Source organism: Coptis chinensis, chromosome 5, assembly GCF_015680905.1.
Source record: "Coptis chinensis isolate HL-2020 chromosome 5, ASM1568090v1, whole genome shotgun sequence".
Taxonomy (NCBI): domain Eukaryota; kingdom Viridiplantae; phylum Streptophyta; class Magnoliopsida; order Ranunculales; family Ranunculaceae; genus Coptis; species Coptis chinensis.
Genome location: NC_141460.1, coordinates 70,382,262 through 70,406,574, shown reverse-complemented (window position 1 = coordinate 70,406,574; position 24,313 = coordinate 70,382,262). Strand labels below are relative to the sequence as shown.

Genomic DNA, 24,313 nt, shown 5'->3' with positions numbered 1-24,313 from the left:
TTTGGCTAGGCCGCTAATTCCATTTATTTCACCAAACTTAGTATCGGAACGTACATCAATGATATAATTCTTAAGCTGATCTGCTAATTCCATCTGATCTATCTCTGAAAAATCATCGGGATAAAGTCGAGCAAAACGGATCAAGTTTTGCTTATCGAAAGCAACAAACGATTCACTAGGATCAAGACATGTCATACAAAGAAGTAATTCTGTGTTTGCTTCATTAAACTGGTCATTTAACTCTTGAATTTGCAAATCAATACAGTGATAGAATAATCCAACACAATAGTAATGTAAATTGGTGTTTCCTTCTGCTCTTCGTCGAGACCTCCCTCGAGCCATCTACCTCTCTTCCATATTTGGAACAACCACATCATGTTTGGCACATAGTGAAGAAACTTCAGTCAGGAGACTATCCCACCCATCATCTCTCATCGCCTCTAAGCGTACCTTTGTTATTTTAACAAGAGTCATGGCATTGACAATGTCTTGGTCCTCACGCTGCAAAGCCTTTGACAAATTATTGCTAATTACTAGTATCGCTTTCATCAAATGCAAATTGAAGATAAATTCAAAAGACTGCACTGAATCCAATAATCCGTAAGCCTCACCTCTTTGTTCTGAGCTTGAACTATTTTCTGCTACATTATCAAGCACATCAACTACTGAACCATAAGTGGTTATCATGCCAAGAAGTGTATAATAGTGTGAGCCCCATTGAGTGTCACCAGATCGTTTAAGACTAGCCTCTTGATTCAACCCTTTGCCACTTGAAATTTCTCCGCTTTGTAACGCTGCAACAACTTTAGCCTTCATTGCATCTCGCAACATATCCCGTCGCTTACATGATGCTCCAACAGTATTTATCACATTAGAGAGAATACTAAAAAGGTTAGCGATTGACTCATGGTTCTTTGCAACTGCTATAAGGGCTAACTGAAGCTGATGGGCAAAACAATGAATATAAAATGCAGACTCATTCTCTTTCATTACAAGTGCTTTTAGGCCATTCAAATCACCTTGCATATTGCTGGCCTCATCATACCCTTGCCCACGCAGTCTAGATATGCTCAACCCATGCTTGGAGAACAACTCATCGATTGCCTTTTTAAGTGTTACTACACTAGTTTCCTTAACATGCACAACTCCAAACAATCTCTCAATAACGCAACCTTTCTTGTTGACATAACGCAAAACAACTGCCATTTGCTCCTTAATTGATATATCACGAGCTTCATCAACTAAAATAGCAAACAATGAATTCCCATAATCTTTTAGAATATCATTTATAGTTTCCATAGCAGCCGAATTCACAATATCTCTTTGGATATCAAGCGAGGTCAATTTTCGATTTTTAGAAGCATTATCAATAACTTTCTTAATGACTTCGTTATGATCTTTCAGAAATCGTATAAGTTCAAGAAAATTACCTTTATTGATCGACTCATCTGATTCATCATGACCATGGAAAGCTAAACCTTGTCTCAAAAGAAACCTAATGCAATCAGTTATTGCAGTTAGGTGTATTCGATAATCCCTTCAAACTTGGTCAGATTGACTGTGAAGAAATGTCTCGATATGCTACTCTTGATTTAATAAAGCTTGTGCTGCCCTGTAAGCAATATTATGAGCACTATTTTGTCCTCCAACATGCTCTTTTAATTTGGTTTTTCTTTCCCAATTAGTAAACCCCCTGTGAGAAAAAACATCTCCACCTCCTTGTGCCCCCTTATTAGGTTTAAAGAGATAACAATATAGACAAAACGCGGCATCCTCATGAATACTATATTCCAACCAACTAAACTCCTCATACCACTCTTTCTGAAAGCGTCGGATTCTCTTACCTCTTGTTCATGGAGGAAAAACATGATTAGGCTGGCAAGGACCCCTAAGCAAATATGTTCTTCTCACCGAGTCTTGATCATTAGGATGATAATCTAAAATCTTTTTCCTCAGTGCAGGGTCCCTGAAGACTAGACAAGTCAAGTTCTTCACGATTTTCACGTTGAACCCACTTTGACGTGGGTTGTTCAACACCACCATCCTCAGTTTCTTGGTGACTTCGCTTTGAGGAGGATCCTACTTCAACATTATTTGTGTTATTAGGTGATTGGGTAGGTTGAGCGGGCAACGACTTTCCTTTGATCAAATACTTTAACATATCTGTTTAAATAATTAAAATAAACCATTAATCAACTTAATTGAAATTGCACTAACTAAAATAAACCACCAATATTATTATGATATTCACAAAATAAAATTAAATAAAAATATGTGGTTTAATGAATTCACAAAAAGAATACAAAAAAACTAAAAAACATGGTTTAGGAATCAACTTAACATGAAAAGATAAAAAATAAGACAAGAAATTTAATAATATTAGGCTTACCTAGCAAACTTTAGAAATTAATCAAATTATGGATAGCTAATTAAAATAACAGAGAGAAAGGTGGAATTATGGAAAAGTGGGTAAGTGGGTAAGTGGGCGTGGGTTTTGTAATTTTGTTTAACTTTTTGATTAGTCAAAGAGTCAAACTTGAGTAAGGTATTGGGGTTTTTTTTTTGTTTGGTTTCAGTGTGTGTGTTGTGCTTTTATTTTGATTTTTGTCGGTTTTTAGTTCAAGTTCAATATTGTTGAGTCATGTCTAAATTCTAATTCAAGTTTGAATACTATTGAGTCACGGTAAGTCGGTAATAGTCTAAAGTGCCATAGTCTAAATTCTAAAAGACACTGCTGAGTCGTTAAGGACTGTTGTACTTTTGTCATTTAGTTAGCTGTGTTTTTCAGTTTCTATAAATAGTAAAACTACTTTTTTTTTTGGTCAAAAATTGAGAGTGAGCAGGGCGCACCACGGGCCCCCGCTCGCCCTTTGCTTATGCTGTGTCTATCGGCACTTTCCATTTGTGGTTTAAGCAAGGATCTGCAACTTCTAAAACACGGAGCAAAGGAACACTATATATAGGGCGAGGATGTGCATCGTCACATTACCTCTCAACAACTTTTCTCACAACCAGTAAAGAGAGTCAATATGTCAGCCTCCTCATGGTCATCCTCTTCAAGCCATGGTAAGCTTGCTTTTCTTCCTTTGGTTCATGTCAAGTTCTTCTCTCATCTTTTTTTCTCTTTTTTTTTTACGTCAGCCAAACAAAACGCATAGTATACACATGCATGCTATTGTTAGGCCTACTGATGATATGATATGAAATGTTAGAAAACCTTAAACCACGCTAGATGACAGACTACACTTAAGGACAATCAAAACTAGATGTAAACAAACCATTCTTTAACATTTGATTTCTTTACATGCCCCGAATTACTATCCCTTACACCCTAACAAGTGAACGAAATATGCATGATAATTAACCATTATTATTGTACACATGACTAAGGATGGTGAACTCAGGATGCGTGGGGGCTAGGCTCACACGTATTGACAGCATGCTGACTATGAACATTCTTACATATGCAAACGATCTGTACAATATGCAGGCCTACGTAATGAGGACTCAACTATATCATGCAAATTAGTCTATATTACTGATACATCTATTTCGAGTAGAGAAATCTTACCTTTTCCTTTCCCTTTGTCGTAGGACACCTTATTCTCGGAGAGGTAGACATACCTTGTTGGATAGTGGAGAACTTTAATGACACCGAAATGCATGCTTTTGCCGGGTATAACTTAGGAAATTCCATCGGATTACTGCCCTTTGAACTTGACTGGGTCACAATGAAGCTGATAAGAGCCCAAAACTGTAGTTTTAACCCTGTAACAGACATACTTTTAGACCAATTATGTGAGTAATAATTAAGAGTTAACACCGACATGTGTTTTATGCATTTCGGGCTTCAAAGTCCATTATGTGCGAAATGTGCCACTTTAGCGAGATAAAGGAGCAAAGGTCGGTTACTAAGGAGTTCCGTGATTAAAGGCCAAGATTCAAGAAGACAAAGCCTTTCTAAAGCCGGTCAAAAGCTGGAAAAGTCGACGCGGGCAGAAATAGCACACAAAGTCAGCAGAACTTCCGAAGGCCATATCTTTGGACTCATACCTCGGAATGGGGCCTACCTTATGTCAAAACGACCGTCTCGGAAAGAGCTTTCCAATGGTCTAACCCATGATCCAATCAGAGGAGCAAAAGTGGACGAAAAGTCTGTTGAAGCCAACTACAGCTGAAGAGGCCTTTTTGGACTGAAAGAATTGGGTTTTGGGCCTGATTCTCTGGCCCAAAACATGGCTCCAAGCCCATGCACGATTTTTGGATCTGAAAGTATAAAAACAAAAGCTTAGCTCTTTGTTAAAGGTAGATAGTTAATGGTAGATAGGTTAGAGTAAAAAGTAGCCATTAAAATAACTTTTAGATCTAGTTTTTATTTAATTGTTTTAATTAAGTTTAATTTCAAATCCAATTCTTGTTTTAGATTAAACTATTAGAATCATTACTCTTAATTAGTTTGATTAATAAAATAGCTAGTTGTTAAATTTCGATTCTTGTCATTTACATTTGTGTTAGATCTTATTCATTTACTACTTGTTATTCAATTCTTAGTTATTAATTAGATTTTAATTATTGTTTAATTTAGATTAGTAAATTTCAATTCTTTATATCATGTTTAGTTTAACTTTAATCGAAATGATTAGCGTAATGATTCTCGGCTAAACCTCCATTAGGGGGTTGAGAAGCCTTGATGAAAGCTTGATTCCGACTATCGTAGAATCGTCGTAATTTTCTTTCCACTCTAGAAACGATTAGTTCACCATGAGAATGGGTTTAATCGTTCACATGCTAGTTATGAATTGGTAGGAATGCCATGTATAATTAGGGATTAGGAAGAACCAATTGTTCTCCGAAGCAGTTCAATTCGGATTACGACGATTCGTCGTTAATAGGATTAAGTCGAGTTAAGGTGGAATCAATCCCCCTCTAACTCCTTATCATTGAATCAATGTAGCATTCCCTTAGTTATTTTGATAACCGATTAGTTGCATCTTGTGGGTAGTTGCATCGTAGTCTAGTTGCCTTTTCGTAAATATCTCATTAGACTTTAGAGTTAGAATACTTATACTTAGAGAACATTAACATGTGGAAGGACTAGGAGTGGAACGAATCACTCTAATCCACTATATCTCATAAGATTCGAGAGTAGAATACTTTGATAAATTAGACAGCTAAGATTAGTTTTAGTTTACTTACGTTTTGAGTTTCATCGTTCATTTCGTAGGTAAGCTATTCAATTTTATCATTTATCAAATGGCGCCGCTGCCATCTTAGTTTCACTTTTGTATTGTTTTCGTAGTGTTAGTACTTTTCTTAAAGTCCCATTTCACCCACCCACCCGTGTTTGATTCATACTGTGGTTATCCGATTCAACGTTGGAAAGTTCCGACAAAATAACACTGAAGCGACCGCTTCTAGCAGAGCGCACTGCTTCTATAGCTGGAGCAAGAGCGACGACCCGCCCCATGTGGGCGCGACCATCCTTAAACTCGAATGGAATACCAAGTTACCGCTTCAACGCTTCTATGCGGCCGACGCCTTTAGCAAATTTTTCCGGATTTCGGCGGTTTGATTCGAACTTTGATTTTTCATATTTTTCAATGTTCTAACTTGTTATATATTAAACGAACACGCGTAAACAAGACTATTATTCATAAGAGAAGCAGGGGCCGCAATCAGGTATTCCTTTCTTCCACACCTCGTGATCTCCTCGTTAGAGGTTTATACTAGTATATCGAATTGTTTGGAGTGTTGATGTGTTTAGCTAAGTTTGGTTTTAGCCTTGTATGAGATTAAGGTCCGCCGAACAAAAACACGTAAGCGTAATTACACAACAACGCCAACAAACAAGTCTATCTAGTATACCACCCACTACACCTCTAGCTACTATTTCACACACATCACGACACAATGCCCCGGCGAAGAAGAGACTCCTCTCTCGACTTCTACAAAGCCTTGGCGATAGCCCCAAATCTTGCATCGTTCTAGTAGACCGATTGGGGATTTCGAATCCCCAAATATTTTAATTTGTTACCCGTTTTCATGGATTAGACCATGAAAAACTTATTATCGACTACGCGTAGGATTGAACGAGTCCTAACAACATTCCACCATCCTACGGTTGGTGCGGAACAAATTAAACTCAAGGTATTCCCTTTCACCTTAGCCGATAAGGCGGCGGCTTGGTTAACTGCCCAAACGCCTAATTCTGTGGACTCGTGGGCTAAACTTGTTCAGCTGTTTATGGAATATTTTTACCCACCCCTAAAGACGGATGAGATGCTTTCCAAGATTCATTTTTTTCGACAAAATCCTCATGAATCATTTTCAGAGGCTTGGAATCGTTTCACCGATCTCCTTATAGAGTGTCCACATCATAATTTAGCGAAAGACACGTTAGTCCGTGCCTTTTTCAAAGGACTTCTACACCACCATAAAGAAGTCCTAGACATAATGAATGGGGGTAGTTTCTTAAGTAAAGGAGCCTCAAAGGCATATAAATTTTTGGAAGATCAGACTAAGCGTAATACTAATTAGGGGGGGGGGTAGTGATGATTACTCCCACTCCGCTAGTTCTTCTTCAACAGTTAAGGCTACTAGTATGTTTGAGGTTAAATCAGATCCTGAGCTTAAAACTCTAATTGAATCCCTCACAAAAAAGGTAGAGGCCATTTATGTACAACAAAAGCCAATCCCCGTCATGAATGTAAATTCAAATCCATGTAGTTTTGTTGGAGCCCCGAGCATCCCGACTCACATCGTCCTATTGCCTATGAACAGGCTTGTTCCATTAATAGTGAACCTAACGCGCCTTTGAGACAAAATCCCAACTTCGGTTGGAGAAATAACCAAAACGTCACACCTCAAGCGGTACAATAATCAATATGTTAGGCCCTACGCATGCGGCTTTAACCAAGCCCCACTACGACAAGGACAGGGTCAGGGTAATTTTAATAATTATAACAACCAAGTGCAACCTCGATAAGGTCAAGCATAAGGTCAAGGTAGTTATAATAATTATAATGCTAATAGAGGTATCGTTCCGGTAAATAATAACTATCAAATCCACCCATAAATAATTCACGTGAAATAGTTTCAGTCATACCACCCGTGACTACTATACCCACACAACCGGATCGTCTTGACACCTTCATACAAGTGAGCTAAAAACTTTTCCAAACCATGGCTCAATCTAACCAACAGCTTCTACAATCCGTTAATAATTTAACCCAACGGTTGGCTCAAAATAAAGCCTAACCCAAAAGGTGTATTTCCAAGTCACGAAATACCTAATCCTAAAACAACAAATACAGCCTTTGAGGTAACCGATAATACTAGTAAGGAACATGAAAATGTAGGTGAGCTAAATGCCATCACCACTCTCCGATTACGGCGGGCAGAGTGGTTGATAACAAAGTAACTATGCCTATAGTTACCCCACCAAGAGCTCCCTACACTTGCTATATTACTAGATACCGAAATAGAAACCAAGAGCCTACCACTGTAGAGGTACCAGTTACAACACAACCTAAGAAACAGGAAGCCACGGTTAAACATCCAAGTAATACCATTGCTAAATATAAACAGAAACCGCCGTTTCCACAAAAATTAGCCGTGTTAACTAGGGATACAAATTATGAGGAGATTAGGGATGTTTTTAAGAATCTAACTATAAACCTTCCCTTCCTCGAAGCTATAAAAAAGCTACCACACCATGCTAAGTTTCTTAAGGAATTGTGTACTACTAGGCGTAAGACCAATATACCAAAAGGCGCTTTTTATGAGAACAATTCCCAACTTTATCTGAACATAATGAAATTGTTGTTACAAGGACCTCGGTCGCCCCATCGCAGACAATGCACCTTAGGAGATTCTTATACGACGACCGCGTTATTAGACTTGGGGGCTAGTGTTAACTTACTCCCGTTTTATTTGTATAGACAAATAGGTCTAGACAAGATGCAACCCACTAAAATGACGTTGCAATTAGCTGATCGGTCTATTAAGTATCCTAAGGGTGTTGTCGAAAATGTTCTGGTAAAAATTCATGATTTTTACTATCCGGCTGATTTTGTCATCCTCGACACAGAAGTCGTTAACGACTCTGTCCCGATCATCTTAGGGCGTCCTTTCCGGCAACGCCAATGCGCTCATTAATTGCCGCGATGGTTCAATGTCCATGTCTTTTGACCACCATCTTTCGTTGAAGTCAATGTTTTTAAAACAAAGACACGATTACCCGATTCGTCTATGGATGGAGAGGTTAGCATGATCGAGAGCTTTGCTCGAGATTATTTCAACAACACGTTCCCGGATAATCATATGCCCAAATTTCTTTCCTTTGGAAGTTCGGACTCCAACATTTCCATCCCTACACTAGTCGATACACATATTACGGATGAGGATGAGATAGATGACTTTCACAAAGGCGTGAGAGGACTATCATAGTAACGAGGATATGACCAATCTAGATGAGCAATTCGATGAGTTTCTTAGAGCGGTGATGATTCACCCTATCAAGAACTACTTTGCACAACATCCACCTCGACTCCCTCCTTCCACCCTTTGAAAGGAATCTCGAAGTTTACTTTTCGATCCCTGTTGTTTTCTTCAGGTGCTTCATAATTTTTTAAATTCACCTAGTAAACAAATACTTCAGAAGACAAAATCATTTGACACCTTCATGTTCAGACTTGAGACAGTCCCTACACACACAATGAATGAGTTTTGTGCTAAAACCACATCCTCATTGTTTACAGGCTGTCTTTCTACAACTTATCCATATCCACCATATTCTCCACAACCATTCACTTTTCCACACTTATTTACTAGAACACCCACTCATTCAAAAATGAAAAAGAAGGTGCATGCTAGGTTACGTAATAGGGTTATCCGACTTCGCTTTCATTTCACTAGGTTGCGTCATAGGAAATATTGGTGCTTAATTGTGTTTGGATATGTTTTCTATGATATTTATTTATGGAATGATCCACAACTATTTCGGTTGTTGATATATGATAAACTGCATGTTCATACATATGTTTAGATAAAGTCTCGAGTATCTGACTATAAACGACTCAACTTTTGTTTTTGGTGCATTTCCTTTCATTTCCATATATTGGTGAGTGCACCGTTAAGGTAACCGGGCCCTCCCTATGGAGTGTGTGGCTGTAAGTACCGGATCCTAAGTCCACGTTTGACATAATTCATATTTTCCACTCTTGCATGTTTTCTCGGATTTTTGAGTCATGTTTCTCTATGGGGAGAATTATGTCTTTCTTATTTATTGTTTTTCTTTTTAAAAGTAAATATATATATATATATATATATTAAAGAATAAACATAGTAATCTAGGAAGTCTCGGGAATCTGACTTTAAAAGACCCACTGCTAAAACAAATTTTCTAAGCTCCGTTGTAAAAAATTTGTTTGGGGGTGGGGTGTTCGTGTTTCCGTCCTAGAATGTTTATGTCCCATTACAGTTGCTTAGGCCATTTATATTACGATTCGGGTTGACATAATCCATGATTTTAGAGTCTAATTGTTCGCATAACGTACGTCATGCACGCACTTCGAGGCATTTTCCACTATCTTATATGTCATCCACGGTCGGAATAGAGTGTTTTATGGATCATTGGATTGGAAATTCTCTCCTGATCATTTCCATAACTCATTTGAAAAAATCGGACCGCTAACGAAGCGGCAATTTTGATTTGAAGTTTCGCGAAAAATCGAAAAAAAAATCACAAATTTCGATTTGGGCTTGGGCCCAACCCGCGCCCACCGACAGCGCGACCGCGCCCTTACCTTCACCATCAGTTCATCGTTTTTTTTACAAACCGCCATTAACAAAGCTTCAAGCTCCAAAAACCTAAACAAATAAAATTAAAAAAGGAAATGAAATTTACCCACGCCCACAATCAAGACCCAACCCAAATCGACTCCAACCGCACCGCCCCACAACCTCCACGAATTTCCATTAACAAAAACCACCGAAAATTTCAAATTTTGGTGCTGTCGCGCCACCGTCGCGCCACCACCACGGTTTGCTACACTGGTCGATACAATTCCACCACCACATCCCATTTAAACCCCCACTGCATTCCAAACACTCAAATGGCTCAACAACGTCGAATTTTGCCGGAGCAAGCTTTTACCGGCGACCACTTCGCGCCGTTTTACGGTGACGAAATGATCAGTCGAGACTGGAATAGCTTGTGGTACTCGACTGAAGCCTATTACCACGAGGACTTAGTTAGATGGTTCTACAATACGAGGGAGTTGGAAGGGACTAGGATTTTTGTTGTGGTGGCGAAGAGGAGGAAGGAAGTGACGACTGGGTTGTTGGCTGAGATTCTAGGCATCCCGCCTAGAATCCATCTGGATGTCACCCTACAGGAGTCCCAACATAATGGGGTAGAGCCATTGATGAACAAGACAGGTTATTGGGGGACTACAATGCGAGATCGCGATTGTGTTCGACAAGCTTCCCTTAGGACCAACCCGGGCCGCTTCGATGGATTGGTCGGAACGCCCCGGGAAGGAGAAGGTCAGCGACATCGGCCTGAACTACCTCCACATCTTATGGATACTCCAGGAGCAGAAGTATGAGTTCTGCATCTTGGAGTTTTTACTTAGCATGATTAGGGGAGTATGGAAGACTATTGCCCCTCTCCCTATGCTGATAACCAAGATCATGTTGAAGTTGAGAGCTTTCAGCGACCGATAGGACTTACATCACCCTACACCGTAAACCCGCGATCTATAGGGAGTGTGTCCAACGAGTGTGGAGGTTGGTTGAGGATAGAGAAGAAGAAGAAGAGGCTGGTGGAGAGGAGAATGCCGAGGAGGCTCGGGGAAATCAGAATGCCTCGGAGGATGAGGAGGATTTGACGTGTTTTGATGCGGATGCCTTGGAGAGGTGCCGGTCGATGCGTAACGCATGGCTGTGATTCATCGTGGCACGCTGTTAAACAACACTATCTGCGAAGACCTCCGGACTCGACAGCAACGATGCATCATAACCGAGGTCCGTTACCCCGAGAGAGGCGAGAGGTGGGAACAGATGATGAGGCCGAGCTAGAAGCTCGGCGCCAGATTCCGGAAGAGATGCTTACACGATTCCCACCTCACGGGACTCTCCTTCGAGGACACACCATCGAGGCACGAAGCGCCGTCGCCGAAGCGATCCGAATAATGGTGCCGGCCCATCGAGGGAGCCCGTGAGCAGATCTCCGGACCATGTGCCCTCCGCTACCAGTACCGGAGTAGTTAGGGATAGCATCGTTTGATGTTTTTATGTTTATTTGTAGTTTCATTAATGCGGTTATTTTAATATAATGCGGTTATTTTTATTATGCCTGGTTGTCTCATATTGATCCCACCTTCCCAAATTGTTTGGGGGTGGTTTTATCTATTCAAGCATGATTTTTATATAACCCTCGTGTTAGAATTTATTGCGGAGTCAAGGTGAAAATATGGCCGTTTAGGAATATCCAGGAATAAGTATAAGGGTAGGATGAAATCTAGATTAAATAGGTAGATTCTGTCATAAATTCAACCTAAAAGATACTAGGTTTGAATTAGAATCAAGATAATGAGTTGTTTCCGTTTTTCGGGTTTGGAAATTTTAGGATTTCCGGAAACTGCCGTAATTAGTTTTGGCAACTTCCTGATCCGTTTTAGCAACTTAAAACCTATATAAACTTCATACATTCTACACTCACAACTCACACTATACCTAAACTCCATCACTTACCTTTCACTCCCACGATTCCCACGTTTCGGCTCATTTTCCGAAGTTTCAAGAACTCCGAAGCGCTTTTCAGGCTTCTACAGAGCGCACTCACGCTCTGCATATTTTTTTTTGAATTTTTGTCAGAGCGCACTCGTGCCCAAGCTGAGCGCGACCCGCGCTCAAACATTGGAAATTCCAAATACTCGGGGCGACTCGGCGCATTCTATCGAGCGCTCGGCTACCGACTTCAAGGACCAGAAAATTTCCAGTTTTCGCGGGTAGTATCCGGATCATTCGCAGGCTATTCCAGAGCGTAATTTTGAGATGACATCTCCAACACCGATACCGAACGGTCTTTTCAAGATTTGTTCCAAAGCACTACTTATGGTGCTTGGTTTTGCGAGGCGATCACATACGTTGGTTGGGAGCCGCTTTTATGGTAAGACGGATGCACTTTATTCTCCAACACTAGCATCTTATTTTTACGATAACTGCATTTTCTTTGAAAGACCGGATGGAGAACAAGTGTTCTCCATCAACATTGATAATGAACCAATGAAAATTACCGTGTTCTTGCTAGCATTTGTTCTTGGACTTGCTATGCCCATGAAATACAAGACCCATGGTGCTATTGGGTAGATAATATGTATGTCTACACTTATGAGTTTTGCATGAGTCATTATGGGCGGGCATTTTCCGTGATCGAGGACCAAGGGGACTATAACATCGCTTTTGGTAGCTTTGTCCATGAACATAGGAACTGTTATGTTTTGGATCATGCTAAACATTTTAGGGAATGGCGTTTTTCTTACGTGAATGATGCCACTTGCGCGTTTTCCTTGCTTTAGCCACGGGACGATGTGTCATGACCTTCCCGAACCTTGATGTCTAGTTTAGCTCGATCCTATAGCATGAAGCATAAGTTCCTTCTTATGCCTGTTCTAGTTTCCCCGTATTATGCTATGTTTCTTTCCTGTTTTTGTACACGTTTCGCGGATTGGATTACGGCTTCCATTAATCGCACGACCCACCAATAGTATTATTCGATCCTTCCGTGCAATGACTTGGCAAGGGTGGAGGATACAACCTCATCAGGTTGCACCCTACACCCCATCAGACCAAGTGGCTCTTAATAGGTTAGCAATAATAGATGATAAATGGCGGGAAGCCTGGCAAATTATCATGGCATGGCAGGACGCAAAGGAACCTCACTTCTTTATGGAAGAAGAGGATGAGTAAGATGATGAGTAATGCGGGAGATAAGGTAAGTTTTCATTCTAGTTAGTGTCTGCTTATGTCCTAAGCAATTTCATTCTTCTTAACCCCATAATGGGTAGAACTCGTATAGAGTTGTGTCAGTTTTTATTACCTATATTAGTACGTTCTAACTTTGTTTTGCAGATATCCCTGAATTTCACGCGTTTCAATGGTATTTTTCCTACCCTCTTTATTTAAATGCTTTGAGGACAACGCATGCTTCTTGTTTGGGGGCATAGAAACACGTGTAATTAAGGCATCTGTTAGTATATAGATAGAGTTAATATGCATTTGTTTTCTAGTTAAAATTTTAAAAATTCAAAAATATAAATAAATAAGTTCATGCTATACACTTAGGAATAGTGGTATTGTTTTCCTTCTCTATGCTCTTAACAATCTAGAAATCTCAATTAGCTTTTTGCATCGAGTAATAATTGTTAGAAACTTAGGTTAATATGTAAGTAATAATCTTTGCATCTATCTATAAATATATTACATGAGTATCTATGATTGTTAGCAGTAAGTTTCTGAAATCTAGGCTAGAGTACTTATTCTACAAATCCTGTGAGAATATAGCCTAAAGCCTTATATGAGTGAAACATTTGAGAAATGACACAAGGGAGAAGTAAAATCCGGATAGAGATATCACACGTCCACTTGCTTGATCACTATGCCATATCCTAAGCGAGAATTTAGGCCCTCTTTGGATCGATATAGCCAAAAATTCAAACCTATGAATTATTTCCCGCTAGTCGTCCCTCTGAGCCTTTCTTTAGCCTTTCATAAATCACAATCCCTTTACCCTGTTACAAAAACAAAAACAAAATAAAAAAATAAATCAACCTACCCAATTTAGAATAAGTTTGAGAATAGAATGAGGAAGAAAGAAGAAGAGAAAAACTTGTGTAAACAAAAGTTAGTTAATTGCTTCAGAAAATAAAGAAAAGAAGTTTCCATCCAAGGAAAAGGAAAAAAAAAAAAAAAAAAAAAAAAAAAAAAAAAAAAAAAATAGAATAAAAGGGAGTCAAAAGCCAAAGAAAAGAAAAAGAAAAATATGGCTAGGGATGGAAACAAAGTATAGAAGCAAAAGAAAATAACAAGGTTTTCTCTAAGTTACATAATATGAAAACTCTATTATTTCAGACTTGTCCTTTTTGAATATTCATTTCCTTCCTTCTTAAACCATCTCCTAATCCCCGCAACACCTAATAAAGACCTCTAGCTCAATTAGGAATAGGTTAGTGTGATAGTAAGTGGCAGATGTGTTTGATCGACTCCGGTTTCCTTGTTGTCATTGAGATTGTAAGGTAAAGTGTGCCCATCACAAGCACTAGAGTAAATAAACTTGAGTGGAAAAATCGAGAGTGTTGTATCTTGACTATTATTGTGAGAACCTACTTAAGGATGCTATTCCGAAGTTTCAGAAACGAACCTGCTAGGCATTTCATAGTATTACTCATTGTATATATGTTTATTGTAGATGATTGATTATTATGCATATATTAGCTTAGGTTTCGACTTGATTACTCTATATGCATTGCTAATGAGAGGTATAGATAATTTAGAGCATGAATAAGGAAACAATAGTTTTATTTCTTAGTCGTTGTAGTATAGATGAAGTTTATGAGTACCTTCACTGGAAAACTCTCACGAGGCTATAACTCGTCCACTAGGGAATTCCTAGTGGTTTAAGGCATTGTTGCATATGGTCAATGCAATTGCACTCAGCGAAATGAGAGTAGTTAGAACTCCATTTTTGGTCACTTATTCTAATTTCTCATCTTTGCTTGAGGACAAACAAAATGCTGTTTGGGGGTGGTTTGATAAGAGCCCAAAATTGTAGTTTTAACCCTGTAACAGACATACTTTTAGACCAATTATGTGAGTAATAATTAAGAATTAACAATGATTACGTGTTTTTATGTATTTCAGGCTTCAAAGTCCATTATGTGCAGAAATGTGCCACTTTAGCGAGATAAAGGAGCAAAGGTCAGTTACTAAGGAGTTCCGTGATTAAAGGCTAAGATTCAAGAAGACAAAGCCTTTCTAAAGCCCGGTCAAAAGCTGAAAAGTCGACGCGGGCAGAAACAACACACAAAGTCAGCAGAACTTCCGAAGGCCATATCTTTGGACTCAGACCTCAGAATGGGGCCTACCTTATGTCAAAACGACCGGCTCGGAAAGAGATTTCCAATGGTCTAATCCGTGATCCAATCAAAGGAGCAGAAGTGGACGAAAAGTCTGTTGAAGCCAACTGCAGCTGAAGAGGCCTTTTTGGACTGAAAGAATTGGGTTTTGGGCCTGATTCTCTGGCCCAAAACATGGCTCCAAGCCCATGCACGATTTTTGGATCTGAAAGTATAAAAACAAAAGCTTAGCTCTTTGTTAAAGGTAGATAGTTAATGGTAGATAGGTTAGAGTAAAAAGTAGCCATTAAAATAGCTTCTAGATCTAGTTTTTATTTAATTGTTTTAATTAAGTTTAATTTCAAATCCAATTCTTGTTTTAGATTAAACTATTAGAATCATTACTCTTAATTAGTTTGATTAATAAAATAGCTAGTTGTTAAATTTCGATTCTTGTCATTTACATTTGTGTTAGATCTTATTCATTTACTACTTGTTATTCAATTCTTACTTATTAATTAGATTTTAATTATTGTTTAATTTAGATTAGTAAATTTCAATTCTTTATATCATGTTTAGTTTAACTTTAATCGGAAATGATTGCGTAATGATTCTCGGCTAAACCTCCATTAGAGGGGGTTGAAAAGCCTTGATGAAAGCTTGATTCCGACTATCGTAGAATTGTCGTAATTTCCTTTCCACTCTATAAACGAATAGTTCACCATGAGAATGGGTTTAATCGTTCACATGCTAGTTATGAATTGGTAAGAATGCCATGTGTAATTAGGGATTAGGAAGAACCAATTGTTCTGCGAAGTAGTTCAATTCGGATTACGACGATTCGTCGTTAATAGGATTAAGTCGAGTTAAGGTGGAATCAATCCCCCTCTAACTCCTTATCATTGAATCAACGTAGCATTCCCTTAGTTATTTTGATAACCGACTAGTTGCATCTTGTGGGTAGTTGCATCGTAGTCTAGTTGCCTTTTCATAAATCTCTCATTAGACTTTAGAGTTAGAATACTTATACTTAGAGAACATTAACATGCGGAAGGACTAGGAGTGGAACGAATCACTCTACTCCACTATATCTCATAAGATTCGAGAGTAGAATACTTTGATAAATTAGACAGCTAAGATTAGTTTTAGTTTACTTACGTTTTGAGTTTCATCGTTCATTTCGTAGGTAAGCTATTCAATTTTATCATTTATCAGAAGCTAACTTTAAAGTATTGGAATTCGTCCTCTCCGAAGTCGTCCCAACCGTGGAGGAATTTGCAACCTTGCTTGGCGTTATAGATCAAGGTGAATTAGTGCGGGCACCCTGGGATGAAATGCGATCATACCCTCGTTCCTCGAAACCACACCGTTACTCGTCTCCATCTGCAGTCATACGAGAACCAAACAAAGTTATAGCCTTATGTGTCTATGTCTTGGACAAGGCCGTTCTCTGTAATCGGGCATGAGAAACGGTGTCTCTCATCCCGTTGGTTACCACCCATTCTTTAGGCATAAATTCCAATATAGCCGCACTCGTTCTTGCTGAAACTATCATTGGTCTCAATAACACCACGATCGATCAACCCTTCACCGGGAGTCCTCAACTCCTTTGGGTAAGTTTTTTTTTTTTTTTTTTTTTAACCACCATGTACTATTTACAGGTTTGGTTATGCACCCATACAGACTTCTTGCAAACTCAACCAATGGGGAGGCCCAGGAACGTTTTGGCCATGTATCCTCACCGCATCTCTTTCCCGGGTTATCCGTCAGAAACTCATATAGCCAACAGATTTCACATGGTCCAATTGTATAACATTAATTGGAGAATTCACTGGTGGAAGATTACAGGTCATATCAGGATACGAAGCCGATTTGCCAATTGCATGATACTGCTCGGTTTATTTGAAACCACCTTCTACCCTACTGATAGGGCCATGAGATAGTTCAGATTTGAGCAAGAGCCGCCAATGTTAACCATATACCCATCACGGGTAAGGTTCAGTGTTTGCCAAGCTGTTGAGATTCAGAATGCATGGGAGAATTGCGAGACTCTCCATGTCCCTCGCTTATACAATGAGCCAGTGACTTCTCGAGAATACCGGAGATGGCTGTATAGCAACAAGTAGTCCCTGGATAACTAAACCACTCGACATGCAAATTAGGTAGGCGCTTTACCTTAAATATGACATGTAATAAAGAAATGCTACTATGTGAACATGGTTGATTCTCTATGTTAGTATGCATGAGTGGTTAGAAAGAACGCATGAAACTGATTAATGAAATGGCATGGTTTATTTTGGATATATTGCTTCAGAATCCTCTATGTAATGTTAACCTAGATTCTTCATCATCCGCCATCCGAAACAAACCAAGTTTTTTGAAAACAAAAAAAAAAAATAAAAAAAAAAATATATATATATATATATATATATATATATATATATATATATATATATATATATACTTAAAGGACCTTAAATAAGTACCAAATCTAAAACACCCACAACTTCACCTACAAAATGATTTAAACCCTAATCTTTTGTGCATATGATCTGCTAACCATAAAGAACATCTCTACAAAAATTCAACTCGTTTGATATTATCTAACTTAGATAAAATTGTTTTCCACTTTTGAATATATATATATATATAAAGGTCCAGAAATGTCTAGTTTTTGCATTCATCTTTTGCCAGTGTTAAAAATTGTCAAACGAGTTGAATTTTTGTAGAGATGTTCTTTATAGTTAGCAGATCATATGCACAAAAGATTAGGGTTTAAATCATTTTGTAGGTGAAGTTGTGGGTGTTTTAGATTTGGTACTTATTTAAGGTCCTTTTAGAATATATACAGCCCGGCTCCTAAATAACCGAATTCATCTTAACCGAATTGTAGAGATAGTTTAGAAGATGTAATCCATCTTCTAAATAACCGAATTGTAGAGATAGTTTTTTCTTGGATGGCTTCTTAAAGAAGCTCAATATGGAGAACCGATGCTGAAGTCAAGATTGAGGATGCCGATACTAACATCCACAGAACTATCAAGATAAGTTTCTTGCTTTTATTATTGATTTCTTGTTATTTCTATTTATGAAAGAGAAATTACTTCTCTAATTACTGTAAGCTTCTTGAACTCATTCTTTAATTCGTTATTGAGTTTAATTCGTTAATATTGTGATGATGATTCTTGGTGGTGAAGAGGGCTATATGATTGTGATATTAGTAGCTAAACTCCATGTGTTGTTGGTGCTGGATGCATGATATTTATGGTTGTCATTTGATTGATATTAGATATTAAGACCAGTTTCAATACTGAGGTTGAGTGTGACAACAGAGACCAACCAACCCAACTCAACCGAATCCGATATCCAACAACCCAATTTCGATACCCACACTTCAACCCCGATACTGATACTGGGTTTTCAATAAGTGCATGTCGGAATTCACTTAAAGTCGAAACAAGAAATAGTTGAACGAAATCCGATATAAAGATTAAGGTGAAAGAGAAAGGGGATTTTTGTTTGTGTCGTGTCTGTTTCTCAAGCTTCGGATATTTTTTCAAAAAGTACAATGATATTAAATTCAAGGAATGGGCAAAAGGATATATATTTCCTCTCATAGCATTCCCAATACAGATGAATATCAAGGGGATGTGACAATATCCACCTCCAAATGGTTAAAAACGTTTGCCCAATGCAAAGGTGAATATCAAGGTGACTAGTTTACCAAGTCAAAACGAGAGTGAAACCATCAACCGAGATAGTAGCTGAGTTGGGAACTTCGGACGGGATGTTTTATTCCGTCTCGTGTGTTTTTTTCAATTTTTTCAATTTTTTTTTTCCGGACGGAATGTTTCATTCCGCCTCGCATATTTTTTCGACTTTTTTTTGGGGGTTTTTTTTTTTTTAAACTTCAGATGGGATGTTTCATTTCGTTTGGCGTATTTTTTCGATTTTTACATTCATACGGAATCAAACATCCCGTCCGAGAATAATAGTCACCTTTGCATTGGGCAACCTCACCTTGTTTTTCACCAAAATGGTGGAAAATAGGGGAAATAGAGCTGACGTGGAGGTGAATAAGAGTGGTTTACATTGGGAATGCTATCACGAAGAGATGGTCACTTGAAAATTTTCGATATGGAGAATTGAACCGATATGTTGGCGATTGATCATCTTTCATTACAATTTCAGAAACCAATATAAAGAACCGATATCGAGATAAAAATTACACCTGGGGGTGACATCCTCTTACCAATATCGAAATTAATCATTTGGGGGTGTCATGCGATAGCAATTAATGTTTCTGGGGAAGAATCTTATGAGATTGGTAGATTTAAGATTGAGTTGAAAGAAGAGGTGGAGTTTTTTGTATCTGGGGTATCTGTTTTTTGGGAAGAAGAAAGCAAAGGTGAAGTTTAAAAGATTAATAATCGATATTGGGGCGACATCCTCTTAGCTGGTATAGAATGAACGTTAAGTTCTGTTTAATGGCGAAAAGTAAGAGATGGGCATTGGTTTCTAGAACTATTTGGTCTTGTTGCAGATATAGAGTTGTAACAGTTGGATAGCCAATACAAAATAATACTTTGAGATATATCATTTCGAGGTCGAGATATAAGAGGCTGACATTTCATTGCTGAATTAGAGATAATTATTTGGGGTGGATATGAAGTCAGATGACGATATAGAGGTGATCACATGGGGTGAACCATATAATCAGTTAGAGCATTCCCAATGCAAGTGAATTTTTTCCCCCTCTTACCACCTCCACATAGGCAGTTTTCCCCCCTCTTATCACCGTTTTGGTGAAAAGCAAAGTGAAGCTGCGCAACGCAAAGGTGAAAAAAAATCTCGGACGGGATGTTGGATTCTGTCTAGAGACTTTTTGATCGAGATGGAATATAACATCTCGTCTGGGCTAACGAGACGGAATGTAACATCCCGTCTGGTGAGTCAAATATCACAGACGCGAAACAAGCCCATTTTCACTAGCACCTCCATTGCGATTTTCTTGCCGCCATTGCCAAATATTTTTCAATTTCTTCAATTCCTAATGACTTCTCCAGCCCCCCAATGATTCCCCACCAACCTCACCACATGAACAGCGTAGTAGATGGTTTGGAAGTTATAAAATATCCAAAAAAAAGGGGCAAAAAGGATCGTCGTCAAGAACGCAAAATGTGGGCGAGGAGGACGAAATTGAACTTGGGTTTAATTTTCCACCGCATTGTAAAATCGAGGAACACCCACCATTAGCGTCAACATCGGTCCAACACGTAGCAAATAGAGTGGCAGAGTCTCAAGTAAGTTTTAGATTTTTTTTATGTTAATTATTATTATTATTTATGTTAGTTTATATCAAGTTTGTTATTGTGTAATTAGTTTGAATTTGTTGTATTGTGTTAAAAAAATTTGAGTTGAAATTATATCGTATTGAATAGTTTGTTGTATTGCGTGTAATATGAATGTAGGAAATACACCTATGGAAAGTGTGTTGTTCACTTTCAAATGTTGTGTCATGGTGGCGTTGTTTGAAATAAAAAATGGATCCTAATTTTGTCACGGTTACCAACATTATAGCCGCCCCAACATTTGGAAACTTTTTGAATTCAAATTTGGGACAAAATGATCAAGCATTGTTGTTTGGGATAGTTGAGCGGTGGTGGAAATCTACCCACACATTCCATTTCCTATGGGGTGAGCTTGGGATTACCCCTCTTGATTTCTCAATGCTCACGGGTATCCCAATTGGTTATGGAGATGTCGTTCCTTTTGATTAAAATTTGGAGGTTTTTACTACGGCAATGAGTTTTTTTGAAGGTTTTGATTTGGTTGAAGATGAAAAGGAAGATGGATTCTTGAGATTATCGGCTGGGCAGTTTAAGGGAGGAGCTATAAATATGAGTTGGTTTACTTTGAGATACTTGAATAGGCTAAAAGAGAAGCCGAAAGACTATCATATTGGTGAGGAGTCGATCCAAGAATATGTACGTGGCTTCCTCTTCTACTTTGTTGCTGCGGTATTATTCGGATACGCTGATAGTTTTTTACGTATCAGGTGGATGGCCGCTGTCTCAAACGTAGAGAGAATGTGGGATTATGACTGGGGTCAATCTATCTTGGCATACCTTTACCACTGGCTAGACCTCGCAGTTGAGACGAAAGCCGCTAAAGGCAATTTGTGCAGCTTTGTTTGGATTATACCAGTAAGTCTTATTTATTAAGTTATTTCATTTCATTTATTTATCTAATTATTAGTGTTGACATGTTTCATAATTCAGTAAGTCTTATATATATATTGATATTGTATTTTATCTATTGATTTAGTATTGGTGGTATGAACATTTTCATGTGATGCATCCTGTGTTGAAGAGGTTGGAAGAGAATGAGACTCATGGCCTAATTCCATGTATTCAAGTAGGGATGTCCATTGGAGACCAACCCCCCCGCCCGAGCCCGACAAAACCCGAACCCGAACCCAGGAAATACATATGGGGGTTTGGTCACACTATCTAAATGGCTAAACCCGTTAAAAGGGTTAAAAAGCCTAATCCAGATCGGTGAACCGAACCCAAAACCCACCATAATTCCCAACAACTATATTTTTTCATTTATTATCTATTTATCTTCAACAAACTTTTAGTCTTTTTTCTCATTACTATTTACTTTTGGTCTTCAAGACAAATTACCTTTCGACTGCACTTTACTACTCTTTCTCTCTTCCCTCCAACAACTCCCCAAAACAAGACAACCCAATCACACGCTCATGATGAAGAGATTGGTGGGTTTTGGGGCCGCTAAGTTTGCATTCACTAAGTTTGCATTCACTATCAAATACACCTCCTCAAATATTCTTTCTAAATGTGGTCACCAAGGCCGAGCAAAATCAGCGAAGTCGGATTCACACCACCACAAGAAACCGAAACTCCCAAAAAGCCATCAATCTTATTTTCAAATCAACAGTCGATTCACACCACCACAAGAAGTCGAAAACCCCAAAACCATCAATCTTATTAAGTTATGGTCTTTGGAACTTTTTTTGGTCTACTTTTCTTTTCTTTTGCTTTTCAAAAAATGCAATCCTACATGTGTTTTGAATCTTTGACGATCATTGGGTGGCTTTCGATGTTAAAGTTAAAGCAGATCAAATCCAATAAAAGAAGATAGCTTTTGATTAATTAGATGAAAAAGAGGTTTTTCTTGAGATCTTGAGATCTAATAACCGAAAATGACGTTCCTCGATGAAGAGATTTAATATTCTTTTATTTCATATATTTCGGTTTTACCATACCAAAACCCGAACCCGAACCCGACGGATTTACCGAAATATAGGGTTAGGGGTAGGGTTTGGTCACATGTATCCAACTATATATGACATCCTATATTCAAGCATGGGGGCTTCATCGTAGGTAGAGGGGTATGGGGATCTATCACATAATATTCATAACACTTTTGAGCTTTTCGACCGAAGTGGCAACTTTGGGTCGAAGTCCTTCATATTTCGAACTTTATGCGGATATGATATGTTGTAGAACACCGGTCAGTAGACTATTCTATATATGTCATAGAGCAAGGTACAGCGGGATAGTTGTAGGGTGTCAAGGCCATGTTTCTGGAGAGATTTTTATACCTTACCCACCACCCATAAATATGACATCCTCTGATATTCTTCCTGCAACTCTTGCACACTATAGAGCAACCCAAATGATTGGCCAGATGCAGTAGCTTTCATTTTTACGGGAGACTATGACTTGTATTGGAAAAGGGTTGGTCAAGGTCTCTTACTAGGTGCGTTATGCCGGGGCACCAATTTTGAAAGGGTTACTTCCGAAGAATTGAGGTCTGACATTCATTTCCCAGAAGGAGTGGAGTTGCCACAATCACAGCCCAGGGTGTTTCATGATATTGAGATGCCGCAAAGAACTCCACAGATATTTGATGAGTCTAACCTTTGGCACTAGAGCATGATTAATTCTCAGGGGCAAGAGATGAGCATACCTATTCCACCAACAAATGCCGCATTGGTCATAGATTTGTCAAAATAGTTTGAGCAGTTAGCTGTGGTTAGTATGATTTAAATTTATTTATGATTTGTTATTATTATTCACTATAACTTGTAACATGCATTTGTTTTGTTAAACAGGATGAAGTAAGGCCGGAGCTCCTTAACTACAGCTCTCTCTGTTATGTCATGCGTCCGTCGTTCATGGAGTCATCTCGTCAAAGTTTTTGAGTACTTACAACGAGAGCAAAATCAAACTTTACAGTTTTAGAGACGTGTGCAAGAGTTGGAGAATTCTAGAAGTGCCACACCTCAAGCTCAACCTCAACCAGAGAGGCGGCAACGACATAGGGGGGAGAGCTTTTTGTCCAAGCCTTCTCGTAGCGGGAGGATGTCTAAGTAGATATTTTCTTCTAGTTTGTAATAATTGTGCGCCATTACTTGTAATATGACGTTTGGGATTGTTGTTTGTAACGACTTCTTTATTAGCAGGTTTGTATTGATAAGTTTTGGATATGAATATGTCAATAAAACAAAGGAGGTTATGGCAAAAAAATTTCAGGAATTATAAGTTAGTTTTTTTACCTAGTTTCTGTGTTAGACTTGGGTGTTTTTCAGGATTGTTGTTTGTCTTATTTATTATTTCCAAAGTATATTAGCAGATTTTGGATATGAATATGTCAATAAAACAAATGAGGTTATGACAAAAAAATTTCAGGAATTATAAGTTAGTATGTTTCCAAAGAATATTGTATAATTTTTTCAGGAAGGAATTATAAGTTGCATTTCACTCATTTTTCAGGCTTGGTTCTGACAAAAATTAATTCAGTAAATATAAGTTGCATTTCACTCATTTCCAATGTCTTGGTTCTTATAGGAAATTTTTCAGGAATATCACTCATTTTTCAAGTTTGGTTCTGACAGGAATACTGTATGGTGTAGACCGAGATGGAATGTAACATCCCGTCTGGGCTTTTTAAACTGAGGCAGAATGTAACATCCCATCTGGTTAATAGGTGCATGCCACTGCGCCTTTTCCTCATTCAATACATTGGAATTATTAATGGTGGCCCATAGATTGGAATTATTTAGGGTACATTTGGATAGATTGTGTTGTCACTTGGAGAGTGAACAAAAATCTGATAAAATGTGTTGTCAATTGGAGAGTGGACCAAAATCTAACTATCACATG

At 38.4% G+C, this 24,313-nt stretch overlaps 1 protein-coding gene and 1 pseudogene across 1 annotated transcript; both read right to left on the bottom strand.

The window, feature by feature from the left end:
* Window positions 1-342: 342 nt before the first annotated feature.
* Window positions 343-3,665, bottom strand: LOC147498647 (uncharacterized). Its single transcript, XM_086563300.1, has 3 exons — window positions 3,572-3,665; window positions 2,016-2,163; window positions 343-1,495 (listed from the first exon to the last, which is right to left on the bottom strand). The coding sequence occupies exons 1-3, from the start codon at window positions 3,663-3,665 to the stop codon at window positions 343-345; spliced, it is 1,395 nt and encodes a 464-aa protein (XP_086419426.1).
* Window positions 3,666-6,289: 2,624 nt separating this feature from the next.
* On the bottom strand, window positions 6,290-6,383 carry LOC147498646 (small nucleolar RNA R71; annotated as a pseudogene).
* Between the last annotated feature and the right edge of the window lie 17,930 nt (window positions 6,384-24,313).

Excerpts from the sequence above, each read along its gene's own strand:
- LOC147498647 (XM_086563300.1), bottom strand. The coding sequence starts at position 3,665 with ATGCATTTCGGTGTCATTAAAGTTCTCCACTATCCAACAAGGTATGTC. Across the intron at positions 2,164-3,571 it reads CGACAAAGGGAAAGGAAAAG|ATATGTTAAAGTATTTGATC; the intron begins GTAAGATTTCTC and ends TTATTTAAACAG. Across the intron at positions 1,496-2,015 it reads GTTGAACAACCCACGTCAAA|GTTTCTTTTGAGACAAGGTT; the intron begins GTGGGTTCAACG and ends TGATTGCATTAG.